Genomic DNA, 11,272 nt, shown 5'->3' on the forward strand with positions numbered 1-11,272 from the left:
GGCATGGTGTAGCTGTTTGAAGAGACCAGAGATGGACGGTGTAGTGGTTTGGAGCAGACAGAGAGAAATGCTTTGGATGCAGTGGCTGGAGGCGACTGCTGGCTAAGTCTGCTGTTGAGGGAGATTGGTATAGCCTCAAAGACCCTTAGGCCCTAAACAGCCAGGAGAAGTAAAGGGGGGCCCTCTCTTCACTAACCGTCTCTCTCCTACGTAGGGTTGGGAGATTGGAAGAGAGGTTGAGAGAGCTACAGGTCTGGGCATGGTGGCACACACCTGTAATTCCACTACATGGAAGGCTGAGGCAGGAGGATCATGAGTTCTAGTCCAGCACGAATTATATAGATTCATAAAAATTTAAATTTAAAAAATCTGTTAGAATTAGATTCCAGGTAAATTAAATAAGCATATTTTTAATATAGTCCTGGGTTTACAAAAACATATATACTTAAAGCCCCCCTCCCTCAACCATTAAACATTACAAAAACCTACACCAAGGACCAAAGAGATGGCTCACGGGGTTAAGGCGCATGCTACCAACACTGACAACCTGAGTTCTATCCCTGGGGTCCCCAGTGCCTAACAATTGTGTCCCCTGTGTCCTCTCCCTCTCTCTCTCCCTCTCTCTCTCTCTCTCTCTCTCTCTCTCTCTCTCTCACACACACACACACACACACACAGTGGCATTTGCAAACCCATACATGTATAGATACACTAAAATGTAGTAACAAGCTGGAAGGTGGTGGCACACGTCTTTAATTCCAGCACTTAGGAGGCAGAGGCAGGCAGATCTCTGAGTTGAAGGTCAGCCTGATCTCCTGAGTGAGTCTAGGGCAGCCAAGGCTACACAGAGAAAACTTGTCTTGAAAAAACAAAGAGGGAGCCAGGCGTGGTGGCACACACCTTTAATCCCAGCACTTGGGAGGCAGAGGCAGGCGGATAGCTGTGAGTTCGAGGCCACCCTGGTCTACAAAGTGAGTCCAGAACAGCCAAGGCTACACAGAAAAACCCTGTCTCAAAAAAAAAAAAAAAAAGAAAAAGAAAAAAAAGAAAGAAAAAAAGAAAAAGAAAAAACAAAGAGGGGGCTGGAGAGATGGCTCAGTGGTTGAGAGCATTGTCTGCTCTTCCAAAGGACCTGGGTTCAATTCCCAACACCCACATGGCAGCTCACGACTGTAATGTAACTCCAAGATCTGATACCCTCACACCAATGCACATACATTAAAATTAAATAAAATACTTAAAAAAGTCAAAAAAAAAAGTCAAAAAACAAAGAAGTGGGGCTGGAGAGATGGCTCAGAGGTTAAGAGTACTGTTTGAGCTGGGCGGTGGTGGCACATGCCTTTAATCCCAGCACTTGGGAGGCAGAGGCAGGTGGATCTCTGTAAATTCAAGACCAGCCTGGTCTACACAGCAAGTTCCAGAACAGCCAGAGCTGTTACACAGACAAACCCTGTCTTGAAAAAACAAATAAAAAACAAACAAACAAACAAAAAACAAAACGCAAGAGTACTGTCTGTTCTTCCAAAGGTCCTGAGTTCAATTCCCAGCAACCACATGGTGGCTCACAACCATCTATAATGTGATTTGGCGCCCTCTTCTGGCCTGCAGGGGTACAAGTAGGCAGAGCACTGTTTTCATAATAAATAAACAAGCCAGGCGTGGTGGTGCACGCCTTTAACCCCAGCACTCGGGAGGCAGAGGCAGGCGGATCGCTGTGAGTTCCAGGCCAGCCTGGTCTACAAAGTGAGTCCAGGACAGCCAAGGCTACACAGAAACCGTAGCTCAGGAAAAACAAAACAAAACAAAAAATATATATCCAGGGCTAAGGATATAGCTCAGTGGTAGAGTGCTTACCTAACATGTAGAAGGCTTGGTGTCCCATCCTAGGAATACTAAAAATTAAAAATAATTGGCCGGGCGTGGTGGTGCATGCCTTTAATCCCAGCACTCGGGCGGCAGAGGCAAGTGGATCGCTGTGAGTTCGAGGTCAGCCTGGTCTACAAAGTGAGTCCGGGACAGCCAAAGCTAAAAACAGAGAAACTCTGTCTCAGAAAAAAAAAAAAAATAAATTAAGATTCTCGTTCTTGTATGTATGAGGCCTGGAAGGAGGAGGGAGAGGAGGAGATAGGAGGATCACGATAATTTATCCATACATAGGAACGTGTTAGTAAAAGTGCAGCCAAACACAAGATAAACCTTAAAATTACCCACGCTGTAAATGGAGCTCTTACTCTGCTGCCTGTCTCAAAAGGAGGAACCCTGGTCAGGCTGCACTTCTGGATACACACTGATACCTGACCCCGAACGCAAGCCAAGTGCTGCAGGCTGGAGAGATGGAAGACCACTGGCTGCTCTTCCAGAGGAGCAGGGTTCAATTCCCCACAACCACGTTGCAGCTCACACCTGTGTGTAATTCCAGTTCCAGGGCTTGTGACACCCTTACACAGACATACACGCAGGCAAAACACCAACGCGCATGAAACAAAAAAAATAAAATAAAATAAATTGTTTTTTCTTTTTCAAAACAGGGTTAACTCTGTGTAGTCTTGGCTGTCCTGAACTAACTTTGTAGACCAGGCTGGCCTCGAACTCACAGTGATCCACCTGCCTCTGCCTCCTGAGTGCTGGGGTTAAAGGCGTGTGCCACCACACTCGGCAAAATTACATATTAAAAACAAGCAGCCAACCCTGGACTTACGCGAAGTCACTGATCCCAGATCCTTTCTCAAACTCGATGCGGCAAGAATAGTTTGACTATGGGCCCCAACTGATCCTGGGCTGACCTTGGAGGACACAGCTGACCCCTGAGTGACAAGATGAGCCATGAAATCTGGTTGCTATTGGCTACACTGGAGCTTCTAGAAGCATGCATGGCTTTGGGGGACATAGATGTCCACAAAACTGGCTGCTGACCACAGGTGGGAGTGGACACTGTCTTTCCTTCCTCTGGTTGCCATGCCCTGGAGCCGTCGAGCACTGCACTCAGGGGCGTCAGACCCAAGCGCAGAGCTGTTTGTCCCTGTCCAGGCGGCCGCTCGCCAGACCCTCTTCGCGGCTCCCGGGCGGTTGGCGTGGGTCCGAGGTGCTCGCTGGGGCAGGCAGTACAGGGCGCAGTCGCCGGACCAGGAGGGAGCGGGCGGCCGAGGCCAGCACCAGCAGCGGCGGCAGGGAGAGGAATCCGAACACTATGAGCGCCGCGGAGCCTCGGTCCGAGAGCAGCGCTCGGCAGCGTGGACCCGGGGCTGGATGAACCTGTGCGCGGGGAGAGGTGCGTGGTTGGGCGGGGAAGCACCAGAGTGGAGCAGTGCTGAGGGAGGGCCCGGGTCGGGCCTGGAGAACCCAGCAGGGCCTAAAGATCAGGGCAGAGTCCAGAGAGAAAAGGGATGGGCTGGAAGGCCTTGAGGCGGGGCCTGGAAGAAATTGTGAGAACTGAACCAAGGGAGTTGGCCTGCTGTGTGTGTGCGTGCGCGCGTGCGTGTGTGTTAGGTGGCTCCTTAAGGAGAGGTTCAGAGAACTTACTGGCTTTCCCAGCCCTGTTTTCCTGTCCCTTCCATGACCCTCACCTGTGTCGACAGCTGATATTGAGCTCCAGATGTACTGTCGCCAGCTAGCATCGTCTCTCTTCCACAGAAAGGGACATAGGTGCCATCTACCTATAGACCAGCCCATAGCTAGGGAAGCGCAGCCCAGGTCAAGACGGTTTCGGGGAAGGGCTGTACGTGTGTGGGTGTAAGGAGCAGAGAGGCACTGAGGACAAGTGCAATTTGACGACCTCATTGACCATGCCCTGGTGCCTCCTGGTACAAAGCTAAGAGGCAAGACAGCTGTTCCCTGAGGAACAAACGACCCCTCTCTTTGGCTGCAGCAGCTGGTAGGGGTGTTGGCAGAAGAGGAGGGTGCAGATGTCTATGGTTACAAAAGGGCGGAGCCAGAAGGGGGCAGATTCACCTCAACCCCAGGGACCTGAACCTCCACGGGATTCCCACTCTCCAGGGACTAACCGATGTACACCGCTCACCCTTGAGTGGCACAGGAATCCCAGGTAGACAACAGCAGCTGCTGGCAGCAACACCAGCACGAAGACTGTCCCAGGTAGCAGCAGGTGAAACAGGAACCTAGCTAGGGCCCGGGCAGACAGCAAGAGGGCAGCCAGGATAGGCCACCCTGGGCATGTCACTCCTGAAATCTGGTGATCGGCCGGCCTCCTTCGGGGTAGCATGGGTGCTGTGTCTGAGGCACCCCCTTCATCCTCTTCTGTCTCCCTTTCCAGCTCACTCATGTCCTGGGAGCGGGCCTTAAAGGATGGTTTCCTCAAGATCACAGCGGTAGGCACCAGGATTAGCCCCTCGCTGCCCCAAGACCAGACTAGAGATTTTTTTTAACCCTCCCCAGACTCAGTCCACATCCAGATCCTAGCCACCAGATAGTGGACTCTTCTCTAGTTTAGCCGAGCACTGAATATCTGTCTGCAGGCCACACCCAGCCACAGGGGCTCCACTACCTTGTTGGTCCTCCTTGCCAGGCAAATGCAGGCAGCTCCTATGTGATCCGTCAGGTCCTACCCAGCTGTCCCCATCTGAGCACTGCTAGCCCGCCCTTTCCCCAGCTTCCAGTTCTCCCAAACAATAGCTTCATTTCACAGATCTTGGCTATGACAGATGTCCCATCAATAACTGCCATTTAGGGGCAAACTGTCAACTCATTCTCCAGCCCTAGCCCCTGTGTTTCCTTCCCCTCATCTGACAACCAGCCCCTCCTTGGCGTCGGTGCTACGAGAAGGCAGCAGGTGACTGTCACATTGTGGAGTGGTCGATAGGATGGCACAGGGTTGTCCAGGTGATGCCGACTGTCGTGGAGTGGTCCATAGGAGGGCACAGGGTTGTCCAGGTGATGCTGACTGTCGTGGAGTGGTCCATAGGAGGGCACAGGGTTGTCCAGGTGATGCTGACTGTCACATTGTGGAGTGGTCCATAGGAGGGCACAGGGTTGTCCAGGTGATGCTGACTGTCACATTGTGGAGTGGTCCATAGGAGGGCACAGGGTTGTCCAGGTGATGCTGACTGTCACATTGTGGAGTGGTCCATAGGAGGGCACAGGGTTGTCCAGGTGATGCTGACTGTCACATTGTGGAGTGGTCCATAGGAGGGCACAGGGTTGTCCAGGTGATGCTGACTGTCACATTGTGGAGTGGTCCATAGGAGGGCACAGGGTTGTCCAGGTGATGCTGACTGTCGTGGAGTGGTCCATAGGAGGGCACAGGGTTGTCCAGGTGATGCTGACTGTCGTGGAGTGGTCCATAGGAGGGCACAGGGTTGTCCAGGTGATGCTGACTGTCACATTGTGGAGTGGTCCATAGGAGGGCACAGGGTTGTCCAGGTGATGCTGACTGTCACATTGTGGAGTGGTCCATAGGAGGGCACAGGGTTGTCCAGGTGATGCTGACTGTCACATTGTGGAGTGGTCCATAGGAGGGCACAGGGTTGTCCAGGTGATGCTGACTGTCACATTGTGGAGTGGTCGATAGGAGGGCACAGGGTTGTCCAGGTGATGCTGACTGTCGTGGAGTGGTCCATAGGAGGGCACAGGGTTGTCCAGGTGATGCTGACTGTCACATTGTGGAGTGGTCCATAGGAGGGCACAGGGTTGTCCAGGTGATGCTGACTGTCACATTGTGGAGTGGTCCATAGGAGGGCACAGGGTTGTCCAGGTGATGCTGACTGTCACATTGTGGAGTGGTCAATAGGATGGCACAGGGTTGTCCAGGTGATGCTGACTGTCGTGGAGTGGTCCATAGGAGGGCACAGGGTTGTCCAGGTGATGCTGACTGTGGTACCTGGGTAATACAATACCTAACAAACAGCAGTTGCAATTTACTCTGTACTAAACCCAATCCATGATGGAAGAGCACAACAGACTTTTCCGATGATGGGAGCGTATAGCCCACTGGAAGCCCCAGCCCTCTTCTGGTCTCCAAAGGCACCAGGTATGCATGCAATGTTCATGCCCATAATGTAAAATAAATACACCCAAACATTAAGTGTTGTAAATCATCTCCTTAATGAGCTCCCACGCTTGTAATTTCTTTAATTTTTGCTGTATTTATTTATATATTGTTGTTGATTTATTTTACTCTTAGTCTTACTATTTAGCCCTCACTGACTAATCTAAAACTCAATATGTGGACCAGGATAGCCTTGAACTCACAGAGATCCACCTATCTTTGCCTCCTGAGTGGTGAGATTAAAAGTGTGCATCATAGTTTAGCCTGGTGGCTCACACCTTTGATTCCAGCACTCAGGAGGCAGAGGCAGGTGAATTTCTGAGTTTGAAACCAACTTGGTCTACAAGCAAGTTCCAGGACAGCCAAGGCTACACAGAGAAACCCTGTCCCGAAAAACTTAAATAAAAAAAAAAAAAGAAAGAAAGAAAGAAAGAAAGAAAGAAAAAGAAAACAACAGCAAAAGTATCTAAAATAAACAGACTTTGCCTTTAAGCCCAGCACTCGGGAGGCAGAGGCAGGCGGATCGGTGTGAGTTCGAGGCCAGCCTGGTCTACAAAGCAAGTCCAGGACAGCCAAGGCTAACACAGAGAGATCCTGTCTCAGAAACAAAACAAAACAAAGCAAAACCAGACTGTCCAGTGAGATGATTCAACAGGCAGGGGTGTTAGCAAACAAGCTTTATAATCCGGGGTCACTCTCAGGACCCACCTGGTAGGAGAAAACAGACTCCTTCAAGCTGTCCTCGGACTTCAGCTTGGCTGTTAAGCCATGATCTCCTGGGGAAGGGGCATCTAAATAGCCCAGTGAAAGGCTCCAAGACAGGCGGGAGCCCTTCACACATGTGTTTGGAGACTTCCTTGTACCACTTGGCAGGGCTGCTGCTGATCACAGGATGGAGAGAGGAGGAGTTTGTCTCTTCAGACACTTCATCCTTTGGATGGCTGGCGCTAAGGTGGACAGCTCCATGCTGTGTTGCTCATTGTTGGACAGGCTCCTGCAGAGAACTACAGGAGCTAGCCATAGGGGTCAGCTGGCAAGCCCCTGATGTCCACATCGAGAATCTGGTCAGGTGGGCAACCCTGCCCTTTCTGTCTCAGGCCCAGGGTCAAATGTCTACATGAATGACTTGTTCCTGCAAGGCCCCTTTCTACCTGAAAACATCCTTGCTTGCTTCTACTCCTTCCCACCCTGACATCTCTCTCCTCTCACGGCCTGAACCAGCCTGCCTTAACCTGTTCTCCAGGAGTTTCTAACCCTACAGTTCAGATGTCTACGGTGAACCTTCTGCTCTCTCTTAATTGAAAAAAAAAAAAAAAAAAAAAAGCATAGAACCTTACTATGTCCCCTCCCCAACCCTGTCTGAAAACCAAGAAGAGATGTGGTTCTGTTATGTCCAAATTTTGAGAGACCCCTGAACAGACCACCCAAAAGCAGAGTCCAAATGCAATGCCAAGGAAGTCTTTATTGCAAGTTCAAACCCGGGCCACCTCTCCCATGCACTGGCACAGCAGATGCAGGGAAGTGGCCTTGAGTCTCAATTAAGAGAGGTTTTTATAGGTTTTAGACAAAGAAATGGGTTTTACAGTATACGATTGGATGACATTTGGGCAGAAAAACTGCAAGCAGGGAGTTACAAGCCTTGGTGTTTCATGTTTGGGCAATAGGTGTAGGGGCAAGTTGGCCTATAGAAAAGATTGGTTGAAGCAGTCATGGGGACATTAGGAACTTTGGCCTGGCTTCTAATTGGTTGTTGCTATGTGCCAGACTACCTGCTGCTCAGCTTGACCAGCAGAGAGCATATTTGGACTTTCCCAAGGTGGGCTGATTGTGTTGCTAGGGAATATTTTTCTGTTTAGACTAGTTTGTGGTTTTTCTGGAATCTGGGGTTCAGCCCTTGGCTAGGTTTAACACAAAAAGGAGTTTCTTTTTCAAAATGGAGTTTGGTCCTTTCCGTTCCAGCCCCAGGTTGGGGTGGGGGCAGGTAGGTCTCAGGGTGCCTGGGGGCAAGTCAGAACATATCAAAGTTTGTGTTACTTGGAGGAAGGTAGGAAGGAGGTGCTGTCAACCAGGGCATGTCCCCACTTGTCCTTCTCATCCCGTCTTAGCCTTTCTTCCTGGTAGTGCGGCCAAGAGCTTAAATAGTGAGCAAGGGGCAAGGCTGCCCAACAGTGTCCGGTGGCCGCAGCATAGTGCCCTTAGCCCTTAGCAGCCCTTAGCCCACTCTCACCTTCTAATGTAGCCTCCCAGGAGTAGCACCCACTCTCAGCCTGCAAGGAAAAAAAAAAAAATCTGAGGAGGGTCGCCGGACTAGACTAGAAAAAGAACAGAGAGAACCCTCAGGCAGGAGACAGAACTCCTGTGTCGGCCGCTCTGCAGGTAATTGGGAGCCACGGCCCTTCAGAAGGCTAAGTGGCATCTGCCTCCTGGTGGCTTGGTGACATGGTGACATGGGACAGGTAGGGTGAACCAGCCAGAGGCCTCAGGGTGGATGCAGGTCCCTGGTTTCCCAAGATGGATTCCAGCAGGCTGGAGCGGGAACTACAGTGGATGAAGCTGGTCTGGGAGGAGGCCCCGGCAGACGAGACGGAGGGACCTGTTACTTCCCAGGGCTGGAGTACTCTGTTCCAGGCAGTGTGGTGGGGTGCTCCTAGCCTGGTGACGCAGCTGCTGAGGCAAGGCGCCAACGTGGAGGAGAGGTGAGTCTCGTGACTAACAACTAGCTCCAGACTCTCTCTCTGGCTGAGGCTGTGGGGAGCACTCTGACCTCTGTCGCACCCCACAGGGATCACACAGGTCGGACTCCACTCCATTTGGCTGTGATGCGGGGCCATGCGCCGCTGGTCCGCCTACTGTTGCAGCGTGGGGCACTGGCGGGCGCAGTTGACCACACAGGGCGCACACCGTTGCATGAAGCCGCCTGGCACGGGCACTCGAACGTGGCAGAACTATTGCTGCGGAGAGGGGCCTCTGCAGAGGCATGCTCTCAAACGGGCCTCACACCCTTGCACGGGGCAGCTGCTCTGGGCCGCACGCTACTGGTTACACGCCTTATGGCGGCTCCAGGTTCAGACCCTGATGTGAAAGACTTAAGGGGCTGGACTGCCACCCACTGGGCAGTGGCTTGCGGGCAGCTGCCTGTGCTGGAGCTGCTCACTGCTGGAGGCAGCGTAGACCTGGACAGCGCCCTGCTGGTGTCGGCACTAGCTGGAAGCACATCTGCTTTGCGGCTTCTCCTGCAACTGGGGGCAAAGGTGGACACCCTGGACAGCACAGGGGCCACCGCACTTGGCCTAGCAGCTGGCCTTGGCCACCACCAAGTAGGTCCAGTCTTCATCTGCAATGATTGTCCCAGAAGCCCGAGGGCCTCAGCCCTTACGCTTACTTCCATAAGCTGTGGGGAGGGGGAGGAACAAAGTGGAAAGGTGCTGGAGCACAGGTGGAGCATGGAGGGGTTGGGAGCTGAGCTGCGTCCCCCTTGTATATATAACCTCCCTACTGGATGGTACCTAGGGAGGTCTCCAACACCCAGCATTCTCACTTTGTTCTGGTAGCCCATAACAATGAATTGAGTAGATAGATAGATAGATAGATAGATGATGGACAGACAGACAGACAACATCTTACTATATAGCCTTGGCTGGCCTGACACTCTTTGTGTAGACTAAGTTGGTCCTGAACTCACATAGATCCTCCCGCTTCTGCCTTCTGATTCCTGGGATTAAAGGTCTGGGCCAGCATGCCAAGCAACACGTATTTATATTAAACATTTGACTGGGATCAGAGGCAAGTGGATCTCTGTGAGTTCAAAGCCAGCCTGGTCTACAGAAGGAGTCCAGGACAGGCAAGACTACACAGAGAAGCCCTGTCTCGAAAAACCAAAACGCCAAAAATATCAAAACAACAACAAAACAAAAAATTTGGCTGGAGCCCAAGATCAGTGGGGGCCCAGGAGGCACTGGAGAACAGCAGCCTTTGCAGGGTTGAATTTGCTCTAAGGGTCTGGAGCTGCCTCAGATTCCTTCCCATTCATTCCCAGAAGGAAACAGGGCTTTGGGGATTGGGTCAGGCAGACACCAGGCCCAGTTCCTCACACCTCTGCACCAAGGCAGCAGGCTCTTCCTCTCTTCTTCCTTTCTTCTTCCTCCAGGACATTGAGGTGCTGCTGGGCCATGGGGCAGACCCAAGTCTCAGGGACAGGAACAACCGCTCTGCACTCCACAGGGCTGCCACTGGTGGGTTCGTACCTGTTACACAGCTGCTGTTGGCCACGGGTATTGAGGTGGATGCCCGAGACTCACTGGGCCTCACACCTCTGCACTACGCCGCTCGGGGAGGCCATGTAGAAGTTGTCAGCCATCTCCTGGACAATGGTGCACACATCGATGCTGCTGGCTGGCTCCACAAGACCCCTCTGCACCTTGCTGTGGAGTGTGGCCACAGAACCACCGTGGAGCTTTTGCTGAGCCGAGGAGCCAACTCTACCTTAATGACACAGTGGGGTGAAGTAGCCCCCGGAGGGTGTCCGTCCCAGGCACCGCCTGACTTCCTAGACTAACCAACCTTCTTAGAAACTACAGAAAGACAAGAAAAGTAGAGCTGCGCTTCTAACAAAATGAAGAGTTTAGGGTTTTGCAGGGTATCTTTTTTTGTTTGTTTGTTTGTTTGTTTTTTTGAAACAGGGTCTTTCTGTGTTAGCTTTGGCTGTCCTGGACTCCCTTTGTAGACCAGGCTCTCCTCGAACGCACAGCAATCTGCCTGCCTCTGCCTCCTGAGTGCTGGGATTAAAGGCGTGCACCACCACGCCCAGCCAGGATATCTTTTTGTTACCAGTTGTTCACCAAGGATGTAACCATTAGGTTATATTCTCATATCAAGAGGATTATAATTCTGGCAGGCAGGTAAAACAAACCTGGCTAACAACAAAAACAAAACAAAGGCCGGGTGTGGTGGCACACGCCTTTAATCCCAGCACTCAGGAGGCAGAGGCAGGCAGATCTTTCTGAGTTCGAGGCCAGCCTGGTCTACAAAGTGAGTCCAGGACAGCCAAGGTTACATAGAGAAACCTTGTCTCGGATAAAACTAAACCAAACCAAAACTGGTTCATTTCAAAATAACTGTGACAATGACAATATTTTTGCTATGTAAACCTCCCAACTGTTCACAATGGCCAGCCACACTTGTGGTTTCCAGCTTTGTAAAGCATGTGTAAATGTTCAACATGTAAGCTGGTTCTGGGACGTGAATGAGCTGTACAAAGGACAGTGTACATGA

At 51.6% G+C, this 11,272-nt stretch overlaps 2 protein-coding genes across 2 annotated transcripts; one reads left to right on the top strand and one right to left on the bottom strand.

Moving 5' to 3' along the window:
- Nucleotides 1–2,783: 2,783 nt before the first annotated feature.
- On the bottom strand, nucleotides 2,784–4,317 carry Tmem88b (transmembrane protein 88B). The gene is made up of 2 exons (XM_051171053.1): nucleotides 4,019–4,317; nucleotides 2,784–3,252 (listed from the first exon to the last, which is right to left on the bottom strand). Exons 1-2 carry the CDS (start codon nucleotides 4,277–4,279, stop codon nucleotides 2,992–2,994), a joined length of 522 nt encoding a protein of 173 aa, XP_051027010.1. The 5' UTR covers nucleotides 4,280–4,317; the 3' UTR covers nucleotides 2,784–2,991.
- Nucleotides 4,318–8,312: 3,995 nt separating this feature from the next.
- Nucleotides 8,313–10,561, top strand: Ankrd65 (ankyrin repeat domain 65). The gene is made up of 3 exons (XM_051171060.1): nucleotides 8,313–8,697; nucleotides 8,784–9,318; nucleotides 10,149–10,561. Exons 1-3 carry the CDS (start codon nucleotides 8,513–8,515, stop codon nucleotides 10,554–10,556), a joined length of 1,128 nt encoding a protein of 375 aa, XP_051027017.1. The 5' UTR covers nucleotides 8,313–8,512; the 3' UTR covers nucleotides 10,557–10,561.
- The last annotated feature ends 711 nt before the right edge of the window (nucleotides 10,562–11,272 follow it).

The sequence above is a fragment of the Acomys russatus genome, chromosome 29, assembly GCF_903995435.1.
Source record: "Acomys russatus chromosome 29, mAcoRus1.1, whole genome shotgun sequence".
NCBI classification, from domain to species: domain Eukaryota; kingdom Metazoa; phylum Chordata; class Mammalia; order Rodentia; family Muridae; genus Acomys; species Acomys russatus.